The following is a 22,610-nucleotide window of genomic DNA, read 5'->3' as shown; positions in this document are numbered from 1 at the left end:
TGCAAACTCAGGGCAAAATGGTTCTCTCAGGGAAATTACAAGTCGTTGAGCATAATAGGAACTAGGCTAGCCACTTTCAGGTCATGTGTCTCTGAGCAAATTACTTGACCTTTCTGAGGCTCAGAATTCACATTTATAAGAAAAATAGAAAAAGAAAAGGAAAGCAAAATGGTTGCAAAATTAGGTAACAATGCATATATGTAAGCACAGTGCTTGGCGTATATTAGGTGCACAAGAAATCCTCTTTATTATTCATCCACTGTTGTCACATGGTTCTAATTCATTATCTCCTCTGACCCAGGTGGCTTGCTTCCCTTTCTCACTAATTCCTGAGCCTAGTAGTGAGCACTGCACCCACCCCCCACACACACACCCACACCAACTCCCACAGACTTTACCTCGGGCTAGAAACCCGAGCCCACTGCCTGGCCTGAGACAGCTTCTAGGGCTGGGTGGTTTGTGTTATTCCTTCTCTTCTCTCTCCCTTTTTTTTCTCTAAATGCAACAAAATAAAACCAAACAAAAAGCCCAATGCCTGGCGTGGCTTGTCGGGGAGTTATGCAAGTGTGTAAAAAAATAAAATAAAATAAACATTGAGTTTTTAGCATTTGGGGCTGTTTGATTAGGCACGGAGCAGAGCCAAGGGCCGGTGAGACATAGGGAAGGCTCAGGGCGGAGGGGAGAGGGGAGGCGCTGGAGAGGGGGCTGGAGGGGGCCCAGGACCAACTCGGAAGTGGCCGTTTGCCTCCTGCAGACTTGGCAATGCTCTGGCTGACTGAGCCCAGGCACAGGGCATTTGGGACCCAACTGCTCCACTTTCTCTGGCCATCCACCATCCCTGTTCCCTGGCCATCAGGACTCACCAGGGGTCACTCCACCCTTTCCCCCTTCACGGCAAAAGACTCCCTGTGCTCTTTTCTCAATAGTCAGTGTTGCCCCCCACCCCCTCCTGAGAAGGAGATTGATTCCACAGCCTGTCTTCATTACCCACCACCCCCACCCCACCCCCACAATCAGTATAGCTTTTCAATGCTCTAACTTAACTCCTGCTAACTACGGTTTGTGCCCATTTTCCTTTACCCTGTCTAAAATTAAGCTGGAGGACGGCTGGGTGCCACTGGCAGAGTGAGTCTCCCTGCCTCCCTTCCTCAGGCTTGCCTCGGGTATCATCTGGGTCACTGCAGGTATGTGGCCCTTCGGCCGCCTTCCACAAGCATTTGTAGAGCCCCTGCCATTTACCAGACAGTCGAATCCTTTATTTCATGGAACCCTCAGAACAGGTAACAGCCCCGAGGCTCAGAGAGGTTGAGTAACTGCAGCCTGACCACACAGCTACTAAGTGATGGAACAGGGTTTGAATCTAGGATGTATTTCAAAGTCTCCCTCACTCGCCCACACCAGTTCCGTGTGGAAGCGCCCTCACCTGGGTTCTAGGACCGCGGAGCGTCCTGTTCTCTCTGAACCGGGAAGATGCTCTGCAGACCGACCTGAAGAGGAGGAGGGCGTGGCCCGGACAACAGACCCCGTTGAGCTTGTTCCTGTCACTTTCCATGATCCCGAGAGGGAAACTGAGGTTTCGAAAGGCTTTTCGGCCCTGTTCCGGCCCCAGGACGCCCGGACCTGCAGCCCCTGCTCTGGCGCGTGAAATCCGCGGGCGGCGGGCGGGCGGGGAAGGGCGGAGCAAGGGCACAGGGTCCGCGCCAGGGTCCTGAGCGCGCGCGTGCGGCCGCCAGCCCCGCGCTCCAAGCGCAGCGACCTCGCTGCGGGCAAGGGTGGGCGGGAGGGGGCTACGGACTCCCGGGCCTGGCGCTCCAGTCCGTTTTTTGCTGCGGATCCCGGGCAGCGGGGCCGGCTCGGGGGTGGGACTGCAGAGGGGGGGTGGGATTCCCTCCCTCGTGCGAGCAGAGGACTGGCCCTTCTCCGGGCTGGGAGCTGCGGCCGAACGGAGGCGCGACGGAGAGCACGGCACCGGGCGGACAGTGAGGGGCGGACCGCCAAGCGGGGCACTGGGGAGAGCGAGGGCCGGACCGAGCCGCCCCAGAGGACCGATGTGCCGGGTGGGGCGCTGGCCCCGGAGGGCGTGAGCCGCTGGCAGATTGAGCAACTTGGGAACCAGCGGGCGGAGCGCGGGAGAGCCCGGCGCCCAGGACAGTCCTGCGGCGGGCGGGTGAGCGGCCGCACCCTCGCCCCTCCCGGGTCTGCCCCCGCCGCGGCTGGCAGAGCGGAGGTGAGTTCCCCCCTTAGGTGCCCTTTCCTCCTCCCTGGCGCCCCCTTCCCCGGGACCTGGGGCGCTGCGGGCCCTTGCGTCGGGGCTTGGCCGAGCTGAGTTGCGGGGGGCAGACAGCGAGAGCAAGAGGACTCTGACCGCTCTGGCGGGAGAGGGTACCACTTGGAGCCCCTCCTGCAAGCCCCGCTGCCCCTGGCCCGCGTCATCCCTCAAGCCAGGGAGGGGGCAGCCCCCTCCCAGCTTCTGCCTCGGGTTCCCCTCAACCCCACAAACGCAATGATCGACTTCACTCGCAGTTCTGAACGCCCCAAGTCCGCCAGCCCTATTCAACACCACCCCTCATCCAGAGGCTTCGATTCCTGGTCTCATCACCTCGGATTCCCCCGAGTCCCCCGGTCCCTGGTTACCCCCCGACCCAGTCCCGCAGCTCGGGCCCCGGGTCCGACGTGGCAGGCGGCGTGCGGGGCGGCCCCTGACACTAGAGGTGGAGCGGCTCAGGGGCCCGCAGGGTCGAGCGCCGAGGGCCGGATGGCATTCGTTGGTTGGGGAGAGGTGGGGGCTGTTTGCCGCGGACTCCCAGGAGGGCAAGGGCGGACTCTGGGCGCGCGCACTTGGGTGCAGGAGTTTTCTTATGAAATCGGCCTCTGGACTTGGAGAGTACGCTTGGATTTGGGGGGGCAGTCAGGGGGACTTCGGGTCTGCCGGCCCTCTCCCTGCACCTGTCGGGCCTCTCCTGGATGGTAGGAGGGAAGAATTTACTCGCTCGGAGCAGTGATGGAGGAATGAGGAGAAGCAGCCTTCCCCGCTGCCCCTCGGTTTTGGGGGACGGGCTGGGCTGGGGGGCGGGGGCAGGGGCAGCTCTGGTGGACACTCTAATCCCGACAAGTCGGACAGGCACGTCCTTGGTCCCTCCCCCCGCCCAGCAGTTCCTCCGTCCCCACCCGGCAGCCCACTCTGCAGCCAAAACTCTCCACCCCCTAGCGAGTCTTGGGGAGGGCTGATGAGAAATGATGTGGATGGTTTACATTTTTGGGTCTGTGTCCCGCCCCAGACAGAATACCAATTTATCCTGATAGTGCTGCAGGCAAGAAGGTGAAAGGTATTCCAGCCCTCTAGGGGGACTGAGTCCCCGCCCTCCGCTCCACCCCCAGCTGTGTCCCCCTCCCTAGCTCTGGCCCTCCCCCTTCCCCGGCAGCCTAGCACGTGAGTCCTCTCTCCTCAGTCTCCCTCTTAGGTCTGCCTCTGTCTCCAGTCCCTTCCCTACCTCCTAGAGTCTAGTCCCCAAACTAGGCCGTGTCCCCCCACCCACCCACACAGCTCCTCGCCCCTTGCCCCACCCCCTAGATCCCCTGTCCCGAGTAAGCAAACTGGCGGGTCATTGGGTAGGCAGTGACCACAAGACTCTTAACCTCTCAGTGCCAGTAAAATGGGAAGAATTTTACTTTCCTCCCTGAGGAGTACATGAGGGCCTGGCACGTAGCAGGTGGTGCAGGTTCAGGAGGAAGGCGAATCCCTCACCCCAGCCTGGCAGAGACAAACGGCCCTTCCTCGCCCCGGGATGCTTGCAGCCTCCATCGCTGCCGGCAGTTCCCATTACTGGCTCTGCCTGTGCAGAGTAACGGGCCTCAAAACAGTGAGCTGTTTGATTTTTAGAGAGGGCCATGTAGCCCGCGGGGCGAGGGAAATCAGACAGAGGAACTAGTAGAAATGAGGCAGCTACTCGGAAGAAAGTCCTCAGCTCGGTCTCCTCGCTCAGCCCCAGTCCGTGTGGTACTGGGTGGGGTGTGTGTGTATGTGTGTGTGTGTGTGTGTGCGCGCGCGCGCGCGCGCGCTCACTGCCAGTGTGGGGGGTGGGCAAGGACCAGCTAGGGCTTGGTGTTTCAGGGTTCCTAACCTGAGACCTACCCAGCTATTAAAATCAGAGTTCACATACATTTCTGAGTTTTCCACCTTTAAAAATATCAGGAGCTCTGGCAATACTGAGCCGTCGTTTCTGCCCATCGACAATGAACTGGAGTTGAACAGCATATGCTCCCTTTATGTGGGGCATTCGCCCTTCGGTGTGTCCCCCACCCCCACCCTCCACACATGCACACACATTCAGCTTCCTTCCTATTTGTTGCTTGTAACCCTGGCATAATGAACTCTATGTCCTTTTCACGGTTGATGCTATATGTATTTTTTTAAGTGCTTGAAACACTTCCCATCTAGTGATGGGTGACAGAGGCCAGTGTCACTTGCTCCAGTGAAATTCAGATCTGGATCCTCCTCCCCATTTCCCAGCCGAGATCCTGGTTTGATGGTGGTGCAGGTGGGAACGGGCCACATAAGATCCTCACTGGCCAGACCTGGGTGAGCATGACGAGAGCTGGGCTGAAAGCTAAGACCTGGGAGGAGGGGGCGTGGCGGGGCTGGAGAATTTAGGGGAAAGTAGAGGAAGGGAGAGGAAGGTAGCTAACTGTTGCTGAGCTCCAACCCTGAAGTGTCAAGACTGTGCAGGGCAGACAGGGAGTGCAGAAATTCCTGGGAGACCTTTTCTGCACCGAGGACCCCAGGGGCACTGATCCCACAGGGAGACCAAAGAAAGAAAGTCTCAAAGACCCAGGATATTTTTTAAATTGACTTTTAGAGAGTGAGGAAGGGGGAGAAAGAGAGAGAGAAACATCCACTTGTTCCACTTACACATGCACTCATCGATTGATTCTTTGTTTTTGTATGTTGTCTTTTTAATTTTTTAATTTTTATTTGTTTATTTATTTTTAGAGAGAGGGGAAAGGAGGGAGAAAGAGAGGGAGAGAAACATCAATGTGTGGTTGTCTCTCCCACATCCCCCACTAGGGCTCTGGCCCACAACCCAGGCATGTGCCTTGACTGGGAATGGAACTGGTGACCCTTTGGTTCTCAGGCTGGCACTAGGTCCACTGAGCCACACCAGCCAGGGCCATGGGTTGATTCTTGTCTGCGCCCTGACCCGAGATGGAACCCACAACCTTGGCATATTGGGACAGCACTCTAACCAACCTAGCTCCCTGGCCAGGGCCTCACAGACCCAGGATCTAAAACCAGGTGTGTCTGCTGTGGTCTTCTCCTCCAGGGTCTGTACCTGCCTGGGCTCCTCAGACCTCAGCTTGAGAAATGCCACAGTTAAAGGTTAACCCCTCACTCTGAGTGATCCCTTTGGGGCCAAGGTGACCAACGATAGAGATCAATGCAAATACAGAAATTCTATAACAGTGCTCAGTGTTAAGATACGTCTCTAGAAGATACAAAAGCTGTTTATATTGCTTCTTAGAACCATTGGAATGTAGACATAAAATAAAGTCTTGGTCATAGAAAATACAGCAGATATTATTGAGTTATCACTATGTGCCAGGCACATTCTAAGCAGTTTCATATATCAACTCATTTAAGCTGCAAAAAACAAGAGCCCTCTTGCAGATAAGGAAACTGAGGCTCAGACTAGCTAAGCAACTAGCCCAAGGTAACAGCCAATAATCAGGAGAGCCAAGATTCGAAGCCAGTCTGACTCTGAAGTTTATGCCCTTGACCATCACGCTCTATGGCCAACCTCTGAGACTATATGCTTGGGGCTGAAGTCCCCAGTTTGGTAAACTGAAGGTGATGGAAATGTGCAGTGGGGGCTGGGGAGGGCAGGAAGGCATTGGCAGGTCGTACAGGGAGTACTGGAGGGGCAGGTAGGGGCTGGCAGCTAACAGGGCATTGGGGGCGGCTGGCCACAGCAGCAGGTGGGATTCATCAGCCTTGTGTAAACACTTCTCCAGGCAGCTTAACCACTTGAGTGTGTCTGGCCTTCAAAGCTGGTGGGAGAGGCCGAGGAGGGAGGTGCTAAGCTCTCCTGTGGGATAATGATTTATCTCCCAGGCAGGTGGGCTCCCCTGGGGCCTTCCTGAGAGGCAAAGGGGGTAGAAGATAGGGGCAGGGGCTGGGCGGGACACTTCCACTCCAGCATTCAGATTTCTCATTTGTAAGCCAAAAACTCAGCCAACTGTCAGAGCAAGCTTGTGAAATAGATGTTAACTATCCCCATTTTATAGATGAGGAGACTGAGGTTCAGAGGGACTAAGTGACTCGTCCAAAGGCCTCTAACCAGTAGAGGAGAGGGTGATGCTTCCCCAGCATCTACAAAGCTTCCCACAGGCACCTGTTTCCTCCTGAGCGTGTGTGGGCGCGCGGCAATGTGTGGCCCTGTGTCTGCTCTGTGTTCAAAGTGTGTGTTCCTGCGAGTGTGCACCGGGGTTTGGTCTTCTGACTCCCAGGCTCCCAGGTTGGGCTCCAACTTCCCAGACACATTTTGCTGGGGAGGGACCAGCTCCCCCTGCCCCCAACACTAGGCCAGCAGCAGTCCAGAGACCTGGCTCTCACCGGGCTGGGGGATTATCCCCATTCTCTGTGTCTCTGCCCAGGGCTGGCGTAGCTGCCTCTTTTATCCCCTCACAAAGGCCAGGCCCGCCGGGCCTGCTGTGTCAGAGTTTCTGTGGCCGGGGGAAGCCTTATTTCCTTTCCTCCCGCAAGCCCAGAGGGCCCTGCAGAGACGTGCTGCTTGTCAGGGGCCACTGTTCTAGCTCTAGGACAGGTGAAAGGCACAGTGGTGACTCAACACCGGAGGAAAAGAAAGCTGAGGGGTCACTCACAGAAGGACAGAGAGCTCCTTCTCAAGAGACACTTTATTCCTGCAGTGTGAGGTCTGTAGGGCAGACCTAAAGAAAGATTTTTGGTTAGAACTGGCCAATAGTGGGCAGGGTGAGCCAGCTGGTCCCGTGTCCACAAGTTTAGTGCTGTGCGGGTCCACCAGGCTCCAGCTGCTTGGGTCGCCAGCTCTTGTCCCAGGGAATTCTGCAAGATGGGAAAAGGAGCAGATTTCTCCTATAGGGTTGCCAGATGGGCAGCTTGTCATGTCTGAACATCCTGAATTCTCATAGGCTTCTGCGTAGGAGGCCACATGGGAGTGTAGAAGGCATAGGCTGTGGACCCGTTGGTACCCCAGAATTAACCCTTCTCTCTCCTCCCCCAACAGGTTGGGTTTTGGAGGTGTCCCTGCTGAAGTGACAAGTTCTTCCATGTGACACTTCAGGTGTCTTTAAGGAAAGCTCTCTGGACCTCCTCATGGGCTGATGGAGGAGTGGGCTCCCCATACCCTTCTCTGCCCCCAGCTGAGATCATGGTGGATTTGGGACTCAGCCTGGGCCTGGGACTCCTGCTGCTGACCCAGCCTCGGGGGCGTTAACAAGAGCCCTGCGCCATCCATAGCCCCAGAGACCACCCCTCCTACCAGGGGCCCGGAGCTGGCGAGTGACTATGCGGCTTGGGCTGTGCGTGGTGGCCCTGATTCTAAGCTGGATGCACCTCACTGCTGGCAGCCGGGGGACCAAGGGGAAGAGACAGAGGCGGAGTGAGTAATGATCGGGGCTGACCATGGAGGGCCTCAGAGCTGTGGGTGTGGTAGGGGGGCCCCTGGGGGACCAGAGGGCTTTTGGTGGCTTCATTCCATGATGACAGTTCCTGATTTCTGCTTGTGTAGATTTGTCAGTAGATGATCCTGTTTGTAGATTATCCAGTTTGTGGATTAATGTGTTGAGATTGCCTGCTCTGTAGATTACTCACTTGGTCTATTTTCTCCTCGGTAGACTCTGCTTTCTAGATTAGCCCCTCTCCTGTGAGGATCCAGTGTGTGGATTATGCCCTTTGACATAACACCAGCTGTGTGTGGTATCCATGGAGATGATCCTCGGGCCCCAACCCCTGGGATGCTTGGTTCCCTCTGCCCTGACAATTCAGGGCCCTTTCTTTCAGTGGTGACTGAAGTGTAGCCCTCAACCCTTTGGGTCCGGAACTCTGCCCACCTGGGTGGTAGGCCACAGCTTTCCCCACCCAGATCATGGGACAGGCACAGTGGCGCTGGAAGATCGTGAGCCTCTCCACTCCTGTGGCTTTTAACCCTGCCCAGTGGGAATCAAGGAGTTGCACTAGGGGGTGAAGGAGAGGCAAGTGGGCAGGTGTCAGGCACTGCCCCCCTTCAAGTCAGGGCAACTTTGCTCTTTCCTACTTTCTGTTAGATTCCACGTACGATATCATTGGCAGAAAGGGTTCTCAGAGATTAAAATAAAATAAATCCATCATTGTACAGATGGGGAAACTGACGCTACAACAGGGGAAGAGACGACAGGCCTAAGGACACACAGTCAGCATTGGAACCCAGGTCTCCTACTTCCTGTGAGCCGAGTCTTCTTGAAAACAGAGCTTGAAAGAGTTCAACTTGAACCTGTCCCCACTGCCCCCACTGCTGCCCTCACAGAGCTTTGTTCTAGGCTCTCCCAACCTCTCTCCAGCGATGGGGGTTCCCTACCTGCCTGTTAAGTTGTGGGAGTGGCCACTGCACGGTGAGACGTGCGTCAGGAGTGAGGCGGAGCCTGTGTTGCAGACCTGGGGCTCAACCCCAAGGCCTGTCTTTCAACATTCTCGGTCAGAGACCTCCCTCCAGTGGGCAGGCAGGTCCTCTGATGCCCGGCCCAGCCCTGCTTGCTTCCCTTTTGAGTCTGGTAGACCGACGCTTCCCGTAAAGGTTGGAAGGCAATGGAGTTTGGTTGGGTCTCCACAGGAGTGGCCAAGGGCAGAACCCAACCCAGGGGCAGAAGCTCAGAGAACCGGTGAAGCTGAAAATCCCCAGCTTAACAGACAATTAGAGATGGTTAGGTTCAATCAGCAGTGAGGCCTCGCTTTTCCTGCCTCCTCCTCTGTCATAGCCAGCGTTTTGGACTCGGACTCCGCGGGCCAGAGGTAGTTGAGCAGTTTATAGTGTCTCTTCTACTTCCGAGATGAGAGAAGGAGTCTGAGTGCAGCCACTCGTGCTCGTGTGACATGCACAAGTGATCGCATTGTCCCTGGCCTGGGCAGGGCCACACACCCACCTGAACCAGGGGGGCAGAAGACCTGTTGTTCTAAACTTTGTCCTAAAAATAAAAATACTGGCCTGGCCATCAGAAAAGGCCTGGCCCCAGCCATGACCAATTGAAAACAGCAATTGTGACACTTTCGATACAGCCACATCCCACAGTCTCGGCAGCAGTAGCCCGGTTTTTATTACCAAGTGATGCGAGGGGCAGACACTGTTGATGGTGAGATGCAAGGTCGGGATAAGGTGAGGGGAAAGGCTTGGGGCGCAGTGAGGGTCCACGAGGGACGTGTGCTCAGCGAGGGAGGAGGGTGGCTGTTGCTGGGCAGTACTGCTTAAAGAATACCCGTAAACCTGCAAGCGTCATTGCGTAGGAATATGGTGAGGCTTGTGGGAGAGGATGTGTTGTGTAGTGAAACCTGTGTGAAATACAAGCTCCGCACTGACTTCGGGAGGCGTGTCGTTGTTATATAAGCGATGTGTGGACTATTTTGCCCCGGAGTGTCCAGGGAAGTGGGGGAGGGAAGAAAGAGGAGCCAGACACCTGTGTGTGGGTGCTCTGGCCTGCCTCCCCCGTGGAAGGACACTGGGCGGACTGTGGGGCAGAGAAAGGCTGCTATGCATATGAGCCTCAGGTCTGTCGACTCTGTCCAACACCCTGCAACCGTGTGACTGTGTGGCCACCAGAAGCCACCTGATATAGCTCTGATCTGGAGCCACACACCAGTTTTAAGCCCCCAAATGGCTGGAGTGGGGTATGAGTGATGGTCTTCCTGCATGGAGGGGCAGAAGTTGAGCAAAGAACTTTTCAGCTGCGTTATAAACCCCAGTAGGGCATCCTTCTGCTCTTCAGCTTACTGAGGATGCGTCCCAGCCCTGAGCCTCCTGCTCACTCACCCTCACCCTGTCCTGACCACCTTCCCACCCAGATGTCCTGCCTGTCACGGGGCCCTTCTTCCCTCCCCATCCCACACATTGAGTGCCCCTCCTCTTGCTGAGACCCTTCCCCATCAGATTCCTGGGCCTCTTCACTCAGTTCTGCCCCCATGAAACCCCTATTCCTTCCCTGACCCCTCCAGAAGCTGGACCCCCCTTTTGTCCTTTCTCACCACCCCACTCCCCATCTGGAGCTTTCATCCCCTCCTGCACTGGTCATCTGTAGAGTTCTTCTTCCCCCACCGAATCCCCATTCATTCCTGGGGCCATTCCACAAACGTCCATGTGGAGCCTACAGAGCCTGGCTCTGGGTCATAGAAGTGAACTTTGGGAAGTGTCTGGAGGAGGTGGAGGAGGGACAATTTCAATCTAGTGTCTCGATGCTACAACAGAATGAAAGGGGGGGCTGGGAGGGCCCAGAGCCAGCGCCTCCTGAGCTGTGATTTTAGGGATCAGTAGGTGACCTCTGGCATGGGAGTGGGTGAGGGTGAGCCAGCATGGACACAGGTGTGGAGTCGGGAGGGGAAGAGACTGTTTGCTCTGGAACTGGGGGGGGTAGCTAGGAGTTGTAGATGAAGAAATGGTTTGTAAGGGGAGTTCTGGGGAGCCCTAGCGTTTCAACCGGGGCAGCTGTGCTCGCATCTGTCTCGTGCCTGGAGGATCTTTTCTATTAAAAACAAGGGCTGTGCTGTTGAAACGAACAGCCCAAACCCCCTCAGGATAGAGCACAGACAGCCGCCTGGGGCCGAGGGAGAGTCTTGGGGGGATGACGCTGCAGAAGCGGGCGGAGGTCAGGTGGTGGAGCACTTTGTACTCGTCAGGCCGAGGAGTCTGCACTTGACCTGCCTTGAGCTATGGGTAACGAGGAGCCATTGAGAGGCTTTAATCAGAGGAGCAGCAGGTCCAGCTGCAGGACAGGGTGAGGGGAGGTGGCTTGAGGTGGGAGGCAAATAGGTCAGTTCAAAATTTATTTGGGCCCAGGTGAGAAAAAGTGAAGGTCTAAACGAAGCTTCCCGTTGAGTTAAAGAATGCTGGATCTTCCCAGGGAGGCATGCCGGATGACCTTGGGCACCAGGAATAGATGTGTCTCCCGGGAGAGTGTGAGGCCTGAGAAGGGCCCTTGCCTACCCCCTCACTGAAGCCCCTATTCCCTATCACCCCCTACCCCCACTGCTGCCAACTTAACTCAGGTCCCTTACTGAACCGATTTCCAAGGTCATTCCTCCTCTGAGTCACTTCAAGTTCCTCTCCACCCCTCACTGACCTTTATCCAAGCCTCCCTGAGCCCCCCATTCCTATTCATCCCTCTCCCCACACTCTGTCAAACACTCAGTGAGCTCCATTCATACACCTGCCTCCCTGAGCCACTGTCCCACTCACCACACCCTCAGCCCTACGTGCTGGGGGGGCCCTCATCCTCTCCCTGGGCTCCCACTCAGAAATAAGACAGGTTCTGCCCTCCAAAGCTCTTTCAAGTGGGAAAAAAGATGTTTAGAAATGATAATGACACATGGTGGTATCTACTATGATAGATGCAAGTACTTGGGACGTGGGAACATAGTGAAATACTCTACCCAGATTCTGCAGAGGGGGCAAGATCAGGAGAGACCTCCCGGGGGAGGTGACTTTAGTTCTGAGGCTTGAAGGAGTCAGGCTCTGGAGGAGGCAGGCTCTGGGGGAGGCATAGAGTGTCCCAGGCAGAAGGACCAACTTGTACAAAGGCAAGAGGTGTAAAGTGGTGTGATGTGTCCAGAGAAACAAAAATGGTTCCATATTGCTTAGGGATAGAGTTGAGAGATGAGGCAGGTAGGATCAGCTCTTGGAAGCTTTTTAGGAGAGGTGGACGTGCTGAGTCTTAATTCTGCAGGCATAGGAAGCTGTTGAGGGATTTTACACAGGGGTGAGACAACCTCAGTTTTGGTTTTAGGAGATGGGTAACTGGGAGAACACGCGCCATTCTTCAGGGAAGCTGATTATATGGACATCAACTTGAAGAGTTTTGGACAAGGATGAAGGAGGAGGAGAAGCAGCAGAGAAATGGAGGAGGGCACAGCCTTGCCTCCCTGGCTCAGTGAAACGGGCTTCACTGTGTTTGGGAGCAGAGTGGGAGGGGGGTGATGGGAAGGGCAGAGCTGTGCCAGGGGGCTTGTGAAGACATTAGGAAGAAGGTGCCACCCCCTCTTTAAGCCCCCCTCGACTGAGCCCACCCAACCTCTTTGGGCAGGCTGCTGCCCGGCAAGGCTGCTCCTCTGCATGCCCCTCCCACCCCCCTCACAGGCACAGGAGCTGGAGGGAGACTGTCCAACTGACTCTGACCATGCCCTTCGGTGGTCCCTGGCCTTGCCAATAGAACAAAGCCCTCTTTTCAATTCTGTGAACACCCTAGGTCGGTCAGTGCCTCGGAGCCTTTGCACAGGCCCTTCCTCCCTCTTGGCACACCCTCTTCACCTAACCGGCTGGGGAAGGGAGTGCCTTCCATTGCTCCCGAATTCACCACAGTGCATAGCCAACCCTGTTTCCCACATTCCTGGGTGGGTTTTTGTTGCTACACCTCCACACTCCCGGCTCCTAGCAGCTCTGGGCATGTGTTAGGTGTGCAATAAACGTCTACGGAGTGAACAAGCTTTGGCTTTTCCCTTTGCATCATTATGCAACACCCCCAACGCACACAGAGCCCCCCACCCCCTGGCTCTCCACCCCCTCTCTGCCCATTCTTTTGCCTTGCTAAGCTGAGGACACCCTTTGATTCCTATCCCCTTGATAAGATAAGCATCATTTTCCTCATTCAGCTGACCCCAGCCCATCAATGACCCCCTCTCCTCCTTGCTGAGCCCCAAAACCTCATGGAGCTCAACTCCCTGATCCCTTGTCACTGACCCTGGCCTTAAGCCTCACCTGTGTGCTATAACTTGACCCTCCCATGTCCTTGGGCCTTCAGCCTGGCTCTGAGTCTTGAGATCACAGTCCCACTCCCAGATGGTCTCTTCCCTCTCACTCTCTATGTTCTCTGACTCTGTCTGTCCCTCTCCTTGCTTTACCCCCACCTCCAGCCCTTCTGCTCACTCTCCATCTCACTGTGGTTTGGCTCTCATCCCTACCACTCCACCAACACTGCCCTTCTCAAGGCCACTCCTAATGCAAGCCTCCCTAGATTGGCCTGAGAGCTCACCGACCGGGGTCTCCTCCCAGCCCAGGTCCCTGTGATCTCTCCCTTTTCAGCTCGGCTTCCAGCCCCACTCTCTCTGTCTCCTCCCACCTCTCTAATGATTCCCACTCAGCTTCTCTCTGCGCCCCTCTTCCTCTGCTTGCCTGCTGACCATGAGTGTTGCCCAGCCCTTAGCCTTTGGACATCTTTTCCAGCTGCACAGCTCCGGGAGAGCTTTTCCTGCCCCATGCCTTCCACTCCCAGGCTTTAATGCCAGTGACGGATGGATCTCGAGTTCTCTCCACCTTCCCAGCCAGCTTCTTGAAATAAGATGGCTCTCCTTCCTCACCTTCCTTTCACTTCCCAACCACTGCCCCCTGCTCTCCATCCCCACCTGAGGCGTCAGCAACCTGCTTGTTGCTGTTCTTTACATGACAGCTCAGCAGCTTTTGGCGTGTGATGCCTCCCTCCTCTGTGGAGTGTGCTCTTCTCTTGGCTCCCATGATGCAGGATGCTTTCGAGTGTCCCCTGCCTGCCTGGCTGCTCCTTCTTGGCCTCTAAACTAGCCCTTATTTTCCTGTCCTTCTCTTAAATGTCTGACCCCTCCTCTCACTGTCTGTACCCACTCTCCTTGCCACCTCATGGACCTCCATGCCTTTGATGACTATTTACGTTTTAAGGACTCCATGTCTCAATCTCCAGCCAAAGTGTTTCCCTTGAGAAACCAGACCATCAGTTCAACTGCCTCTGGGTCTCCCACAGGAACCACAACATCAACACATCTGAAACTCTGCTACTCATCATTTCCTCACCCAAAGCTGCTCTTCCTCTTGTGGTCCCTCTCTTGGTGAAGAGCCGACAACTACCTTGTCACCCAAGCCCGACACCTCCAAGTCATCCTCAACTTGTGCTTTCCCCGACGTCACCTAATCTTGTTGATTCTACCACCTGAATACTTTACATGTGTCTCCTCCCTTCCATCCTCTTGGTTCAGCTCTGTGTCTTTGGACCTGGGAGTCCTCCAACCTCCAGTTTTGCCCTCCCACAGCCCTCTCTGCACATTACAGAGTGATCTTTCTAGAACAAAACCCAGACCGTGTCCCCTGTTTTAAAGCCCACAGTGACTCCTCATTGCCTTTCAGATCCCCACGCGTGCCACACTTCTTCTTGCTGCGTCATTGACAGATCCGAAGGGAAATGCACTCAGGGATCTGTTATTGGTTGAATGGGAGGTAGGCAGCGGGATTCTGAGACGGCCTTTTGCAAACCTGTTCTTCACCAAAGTGGTAAGGAAGGAATAAAGGAGTGTGGGAACCTAGCTGTAGAGGCTGCCTATGGGACCCCTGAATGACTTCAGTTATTGAAACCAAGGCAGAAGCCTAGAGGGAGCACTCACTTCAGCAATGCATTAAATAAAAATCTTGAGTAATAGAGGATTTAATGTATTTGAGGTAGAAATGGTACCTAATATCCATGGTGATTTAATTAATTTCTAATACAGTTGAGTAAAGGCCCAAAGTGGAAAAGGAACCCCAAGGCTCTCTCATGGATCCAATACAGCATTTGAAGTATTTTTGCTCTCAAAATAATTAAACCAACAAGAGCAATAGTAGCTTTTTAAATTTTTTTATTAATTAAAAAGCACCGACTCTGGACAAATAAATTTAAAAATCAGCTAGTCACACTTTCAGTCTCCACGTTGCCTCGTATTGCCCCACCACTGGCCCCATAGACTTCGTGCCCTCTGCCTGGAACACATACTGGCTGCGAAGGCTCATTCCAGCGATTCGGCTTCTTCGTTTCCTCAGCAGTGAAAATGAGGATTCAAAAGAAAACAATAGTACCCACTTCATGGGTTTAAGGATTAAGTGAGTCAATACTTGTGAAGCCACAGAATGCCGACCTTTGGAAACAAGCTGCCGTTATGAAGATTATGATTTTCTTGTTATAGTTGTCATTGTGTTTGTTCTTCTCCTCTTCCTTTCCACTCGTCTTCCTAAGTCTTACTCCTCTCCTGTTGTGAAATCAGGGCTCATCCCTGGAGCAGAGGCCGCTCCCCACGGCCCTCCCAAGGGGGCATCCTCATGTCCCTTTTTCTGAGGTGGGAAGCCAGGCTCACCAGTTGCAGGGGGACAGGCTGGGGATGGGCTCCAGGTCCAGCCGACACTGAAACCCAAGTTCTGGGTGCTGCGGGACCTCCTGCCATCTCCATTCTCCTTCCCCCAACTCTCTGTCTCCAGCCTGTAGCTATAGCTCCTCGCTGCCTGGCTCCCCCTTAGTGACTCATAACTGCTCTCCTTCCTTCTCAACTTGCTCCGCTTCCCATGGGTCTCTTTTAGGGACTGGCCCCACAGTTCACCGGTACCCTAGGCCTGAATACTGGACTCCTCCCAGACTTCTCTTCCTCCTATTGGTCACTGGGGCCTGTTGACTGTACTCCCTCAGCATCTCTGAACCAAATTTTAAGACTCTCTCATCTTTCTCACCTGGATGATCTGGTCAGTTTCTTTCCAAATGGTCCTTCACTCTCTGGTCTTCATCCAGGCTGCCAATCAGAGCAGGCCTTGCTCCCACTTAAAACTTGCCAATGACTCTCTGTTGTCTATTCAGCTGTGAGCAGGGTCCCAAGAAAACCTCTGCGAAATGTTTGGGAAATGAAGCGCTCTCTCTCCCTTTCTTGCCATAGAGAATCTTGTTTAGACCTGTTGGACCCAGGGGTTCTCGGTCTTACCTGATACAGAGGCCCCTGTGAACATTTAGGGGAATCACTTTCCGAGGAATGCTCTTTGGGAGACGCTGCCTGGCAGGATCAAGTGCAAGTTCCTTAGCATGATATGAAAGGCCCCTTAACATAGGACTCCTTATCTTTTACCACTCCCCTCCCCACTCCCCTGCACCCGAAATTACCTGCTATTCCTCTTGGGTTTTTTTATACCTCTATCGTCCTGCTCCTGGAGAGCCCTAGTCTCTACTTTCTAATGGGTAAATCTACTCATTCTTTAAGAGTTGGTTCAAATGGCACCTGCTGTGTCACTCCTTCCCTCTCTTCTTTTTGGGTCTACTACTGCTTGGTCTTGTGGCTGTCAGCATTTGCCTGTTTGTGGGCCTGTCTGCGCCACTGAAAGATCGCTGCAGGCTAGGTGTCTCTGCCTCCACGTCCCAGTCGCTCACACTGCACCTGGTACCTGGGAGGGGCTGGGTGAGTGTTGGTGGAACAAGTGGATGAGGAAACAAGATGAAAGGTCTGCTGTGGGCTGGCCATCACACTGCCTCAAAGGACGATTCCAGCCAGGGTTGCTCAACCTCAGCACCGCTGACATTCCCAATCAGATGATTTGTTGAAGGGGCTGCCCCCTGCACTGTAGGCTGTTTAGCGGCAGATCTGGCCTCTCTCCCATAGATACCAGCAGCAACCCCCTTCTCCAGTGTAACAATAAAATTGTCGCTAGACATTGCCAAATGTCCCCTGGGGAGCAATATTGCTTCTGGTTGAAACCCCTGTTCTAGACATAGGCATTCCAGTTGTCTTCTTATCTCTGGGCGGGTGATGTTTTTCTCCGATAGTTCGAACCCATCATCCTTCTTGTCCTTAAAAGTTTCTCAAGGATGAAAATCCCTCCTTCTTTTGGAGAGGGTAGGGATTAAGTTCACAGAAGGGTACGGCTTCAGTAGCTTCTCTGGTGAAGTAAGCCTGGAGGGCGAGCTTATGCCGTGCCTGGAGCTGTGGAGGCATTTCTTATGGATCTGAGCTCTTGCTCCAGGCATATGTGCTAGTTCCCCCAAATGAGGACCCTGGGGAGGTTTATAAAGCAGAGAGCTGCCAGCCTGGCCTGCGCTTTCTAAGAAGCACATTCATTCTGCAGCAGGGAAGTCCTAGTTACTCACTGCACATCCTTGTGGGAGCCTGGGAAAGCCTGAGGTCTCTCCCACAGCCACCTTCTCACCTTGGTTCTGTCCTTGCAGTCAGTGCCGAGGGGAGCCAGGCCTGTGCCAAAGGCTGTGAGCTCTGCTCTGAGGTCAACGGCTGCCTCAAGTGCTCACCCAAGCTGTTCATCCTGCTGGAGAGGAACGACATCCGCCAGGTGGGCGTCTGCTTGCCGTCCTGCCCTCCTGGATACTTCGATGCCCGCAACCCCGACATGAACAAGTGCATCAGTGAGTGTGGGCAGGACTGGGGAAGGGCTCCAGAGACTCCGGCCCCGGGGGAGGGTGCTTGGAACTGTTGGTGGCCAGCAAGAGGTGTAGGGGGGCTCCAAGAAAGGAAGATGAGGCTTCTGATTCCAGAATCTGGTTGTTGCTGGCCAGACATCTCCCCCGATATCCCATCCACATTTCCAACTCTGTGTGTTGGTATCAGAACTGCATCTCCTCCCTCCAGACCTGCACCCACCATTATTCCCACAGGTCAGTCTGTGTCCCAAGCCACCACCCAAACCACAGACCTGAGAGCCAGCCTCTCGTTGGTGCCATTCCCCATCCATCTAATAACCAAAGCATGCCTGTACCATCTCCCTTCTGTCCTCACTGCCATTGTCATACCCAGGCCCCCTCTTACCTCTCCTGGACAATTGCAATAGCCTGTTGATCTGTCCTCCGACCCTCCTCTGGTTCCCTTCGACCTGCCCTCCACACTGCAGCCAGGAAGATGCTTCTGAGACACACAACTATCCCATCACACTTTGGCTTAAAAACCGCCGCTGGCTCCATGGACTGCAGAGAAATGCAGGCCCCGGCCAGCCCGCCCATCCCCTGGTCTTCTCCCTCAGCTCCTTTCTCCCACACCAACTATGGTCCAAGGGATTCAAGGCACGTGCTGTCACACCTCCGTCCCATCTCAGCTGTGACATGCTGGGGGACACACGGTGAACACACTCCAGTGAACAGAACCAATCCTCCTATTTGTTCAGTGCCTTGGACTTTAGAATGCATTTCCAGCTCTCGTATCAGAAGGGAGATGGGCCCTGAGTGGCGGTTCTCTTTTTATAGCTGCTAACAGCGAGGCTGGAAGGGGTACAATGGACCCCAGCTCGGCCAACCCAGGTTGTGCCCTCAACTCGACTACCTGTTCATTGTGTGACTTTGGGCATGTCATAACCTTTCCAAATCTCATCTTTAAAATGGGAGTACCAGTTCTTACCCCTGAGGTTTGTGTGGGAGGCATATGTAAAGCCATTCATGTCTGGCACTCAGTAAATGGTAGGTGCTATTGTTCTTACTGTATTCCACCTGCAACCAAACCCAGGAATCAGAACGTGAGAGAGGGAGGGAGGGAGGGAGGCGAAGCTAAGATAAGCCACAGAGGCTAAGAGGGTGCAGCGGGGGTGGGGAGCTTTCGAGGTTGGAGGTAGGACCCTGGGGCTGCCGCCTTGGCCCTCAGGGTATTTGGGGTGGGGAGTTCCTGACTGTGCCAGCTCCTGGGAAACTGGCCGCCCAGGCTCCAGGTGCCAGAGGCTGAGAGGAAGTTAGCCCCGCCCACAGTCTGGGAAGAGAGAGATTGTGAAAGACCCTGCCTGCTTCTCCGGCCCTGAACCCACCCTGCCCCCACTTCTCCAGAGGAGGGAGAGCTGGCAGGAGGGCATGGGGAGGGACCCAGGAGTCCAACCGAGGCGATTCCTGGAACTCGCCTTGGCCGTGCAGAGGGAGAGGAATTTGCCCTGGGATTTCTTCCCCCTCCTTCAAGCTGATTCTTTCTATCCCAGGCAGGAGGAGATCCAGGGTTTGGGTCTTGTGGATGCCCAGCAGTGAGGGAAGAGGGGACCACACAGCCGTGGTCAGGAGGTCACTGTATCCCTCAGTTCAGCTCTGGCTGGGTGGTCCTCTGGGGGACCCTGCTCTCTCACCCCCACTAACCCCAGAGGGCCCTGCCCTCCTCCTCTGAAACTGACTCTTTTGGGCCTCACCTCGGGTTCCAGGGCCTGGGATTGGGTTTGGGTTGGGATTGGCTGATCCTGGTGAGTCCCAGCCAGCCCTGGAAGAGTGGGCACTTCGGCCTTCTCCCCCTGCCCCTGTCCTGTCCCAAGGCTCCTCTCTGCAGTAATCACAGCTCTGGACCACCATCCTGCTCTCGGTGTGGGTGGGCCTGGACGGTGTGCATTAGGATGGGGAGAAGGGGAGGCGTCCACTTCCAGGCTGAGCCGGCCGCCACCCTGGGTCCTCCCCGCAGAATGCAAGATCGAGCGCTGCGAGGCCTGTTTCAGCCACAACTTCTGCACCAAGTGTCAGGAGAGCTCGTACCTGCACAAGGGCCGCTGCTACCTGACCTGTCCCGAGGGCTCCGCTGCAGCCAACGGCACCATGGAGTGCAGCAGCCCTGGTGAGTCACGTGGGTACTGTGGGCAGGGGGTCCCCAGGCAGAGGGCAGGCCAGGGAGAGTGGGCTGGGGAACTGCCTGGAGAAACCTTACCCCATGACCACCCTCTGGGGTTTCTCTCAGGGCTCATCTGCCCTCTGGGCCTGAGCCCCAGGTAGAGAGCAGGTGGGAGGAGCTCTCCTGGGGCATTCTGGGCCTGAGGAGATGTGACCCTCCCCCTCTTCCTTCTCTCCCTTCCTGCCAGCTCAATGTGAAATGACTGAGTGGTCCCCATGGGGGCCGTGCTCCAAGAAGAAGAAGCTCTGTGGTTTCCGGAGGGGCTCTGAGGAGCGGACACGCCGGGTCCTCCACGCCCCTGGGGGTGACCATGCCATCTGTTCCGACACCAAAGAGATCCGGAGGTGCACAGTGCGGAGGACGCCCTGTCCTGAGGGTGAGCTGCAGCCTCTGCCTCCCTGGGGTTGGGGGTCAGGCACAGCCACAAGCGATCTGGCCACCTCTGCTTCCTGCCTGTGGCCCAGGAGAGGGTCTCAGGCCAGGGCCAAGTGAGGCATCCCCAACTCAGTAGCCCATGCTGTGCAAACCGGGGCCAGGTCCTGGCGGAGACCCAGAACTCTGTGTGGTGGGAGCTGGAAACGTCTGGGTCCCTATCCTTTCGGGTTCTCCATTTCTTCTGAGCCAGTGGATGCTGGCACTGGAAGGGTCCTCAGAGGTCAGATGAGGGCATGGAAGGGGGTGTGAAGACCAGAGAGGTGCAGTGATTTGACCAAGGTCACTCAGCCCGCCGTTGGCAATGATGTGGCAGCTGGCTGCAGAGTGGGGGTGGGGCCATCCTGCCTGTCCTAAAAACTGAACTGAATGTCTTGGCCCATTGGGATCCCAGGTCCGAGGAAGACATGAGGAAAAGGAGGGTGTGTGGTTTATCTAGGGATAGAGGATGAAAAGGCTCTTGGGACACCCCCATCATAGTGCAGGGTCCTCTGAAGTAGCTGATGGGCAGAGGAGGCCTTAAAGGAACCCCGACTGCCTAGAGGCAGCGTTTCCAGCCTCCTCCTGGCCTCCCCCTGCCCAGCTTCCTCACCACCTCCCTCCCAGGCCCATGGCCATGCCCGGGGCCTCCCTGCTTGTAGCAAGAGGTTCTGTGTTGAATCTTCCTGCTGTTGGTTGCAGGGCAGAAGAGGAGGAAGGGAGGCCAGGGCCGGCGGGAGAATGCCAACAGGAATGCCAGCAGGAAGGAGAGCAAGGAGGCGGGCACCGGCTCTCGGAGACGCAAGGGACAACAACAGCAGCAACAGCAAGGGACAGTGGGGCCACTCACATCTGCAGGGCCCACCTAGGGACATTCTTCAGCCTTCAGGCCCATGCAGAGAGAATGATGGAAGTTTTATTGAACTGGAGCCCGGGGTCAACATGTACACACACTCTGCACACGTACATGGACACGCAGACACACACACAGACCCCACGTCCAAATATGCAATCAACATACATGCAAATGTGTGTGCACACGTGAGGCCACCGGAAAACACTTCTGTCCCTCAGACATCACGGTGTGAATAGGGCAGGAGGGTGGCGGGGTCATCTCTGCTCAGAAGAGGCCCAGCTGCACACCCTTGGCCTGTGACGACCCCTGTGGATGTGGCCGAGAGAGCGTTTTTCAGCATCCAGGCCCACACTTTGCAGAGTGGAGCCTTCTGGAGGAGCTGGTAGGATGAGCCCAGAGTGGCAGGCAGGACCCAAAGCGTGAGGACTGGTCCACGTTTCCAGCCGTGTTACTTGATAGTTGTTACACATCCATGACCCATGCCAGGATGGCCTTGACTCTGAAAACTGCTTAAAGGTTTATTTCAAATTAAAAACAAAAAGTAAATGACCACAGTAGCCCCAGGCACCACATTCTTTTTCAGGGTACAGGGAGTGGTGGGGTATGCCTGGGAGTGGGAAGGGACAGGGCTGGACTTTAAGAGACCCCCCCTACTGGCCTCCCAGACAGAGCAGGAAGAAAATTTTGGGGATACTCATGGTGGAGCAACTTTTCTATGTCCATGTTACCCAGAGTGTGGTCTGGCTCACCACTGACGTCATCACTGGGCAGCTTGTTAGAGATGAGAATCTCAGGTCCCATCCCAGGCCTGACAGACCACAGTCTACATTTTTAAAGGGTTCCAGGTGACTGGCATGCCCAGTCAAGTTTGAGAAGCAGCGCGCTAATTACCTCTAAGGATGAAGGGATTCTGGTCAGCTACAGAGGAGGACTTTCTGTCTGGGAGAGGTGGATCTCTCTTCCGAAGGGCTGCAGTGGTACTCCTAGGGGAAGGGGGTGCTCAGGCTCTCTGAGACGGTTGGGGACAGTGGACCCAAGGGCAGAACTGTGCACATCTCGTGGCATTTGGAACGTCCACTGGCAGCCATCCATGTACCAAGCTCTGGACTAAGTGTTACGTTTCTGGAGGGGAACCAGACACGGGCTTTGGGCTCATGGAGCTTAGAGATTGGTGGGGGTCATAGGCGAGAATCCAGTACGCATCCAAATACATGTGTAATTCCAAGTGGGTGGAGTTAAGGACAGGCCGCCATGGGCACGTACCATAGCTGTGAAGGTGAATAAAAGTGAATACATGTAAAAGGCGCTTTATCTCAGGGAGATTTGTCACCTGCTTTTCAGAGCAGGTGACATTTGAGCCAAGCTCAGGACGAGTAGAAGGAGTGAAGAGAAAGAAGGACTGGCATTCTAGACCAGTGCTGTCCAATAGTAATGCAATACAAACCAATTATGTAATTTAAATTTTTCTAGTAGCCACATTTAAAGAGTAAAAAGAAACCAGTGAAATTAATTTTGATTATATCTTCTATTTAGCTAAATATATGCAAAATGTTACCTTTTTAACATGTAATCGATACAAAAAATTATTAAAGAGATCTTTCACATTTTTTCAAACTAAGCCTTCGACATGTAAAGTAATTTTATAGCATATTTTATTTTAGACACTGAATTTTCACCAGAAAGGATTGAGCTATATTAACACTTGATCTTAGCCAAAAGGCCGAGAAGAGATAGTTGAGCTCCATTTAGATTTCATAA

The 22,610-nt window shown here is 54.8% G+C and overlaps 1 protein-coding gene across 1 annotated transcript; it reads left to right on the top strand.

Moving 5' to 3' along the window:
* The first annotated feature begins 1,865 nt into the window (after positions 1–1,865).
* On the top strand, positions 1,866–21,402 carry RSPO1 (R-spondin 1). The gene is made up of 6 exons (XM_053921785.2): positions 1,866–2,227; positions 7,263–7,637; positions 17,182–17,373; positions 19,382–19,531; positions 19,773–19,961; positions 20,699–21,402. The coding sequence occupies exons 2-6, from the start codon at positions 7,544–7,546 to the stop codon at positions 20,863–20,865; spliced, it is 792 nt and encodes a 263-aa protein (XP_053777760.1). The 5' UTR covers positions 1,866–2,227; positions 7,263–7,543; the 3' UTR covers positions 20,866–21,402.
* The last annotated feature ends 1,208 nt before the right edge of the window (positions 21,403–22,610 follow it).

Source organism: Desmodus rotundus, chromosome 3 (assembly GCF_022682495.2).
Source record: "Desmodus rotundus isolate HL8 chromosome 3, HLdesRot8A.1, whole genome shotgun sequence".
Classification (NCBI taxonomy): Eukaryota; Metazoa; Chordata; class Mammalia; order Chiroptera; family Phyllostomidae; genus Desmodus; species Desmodus rotundus.
Note: the sequence above shows the minus strand (reverse complement) of the source record. Positions and strands in the feature narration are given on the sequence as shown.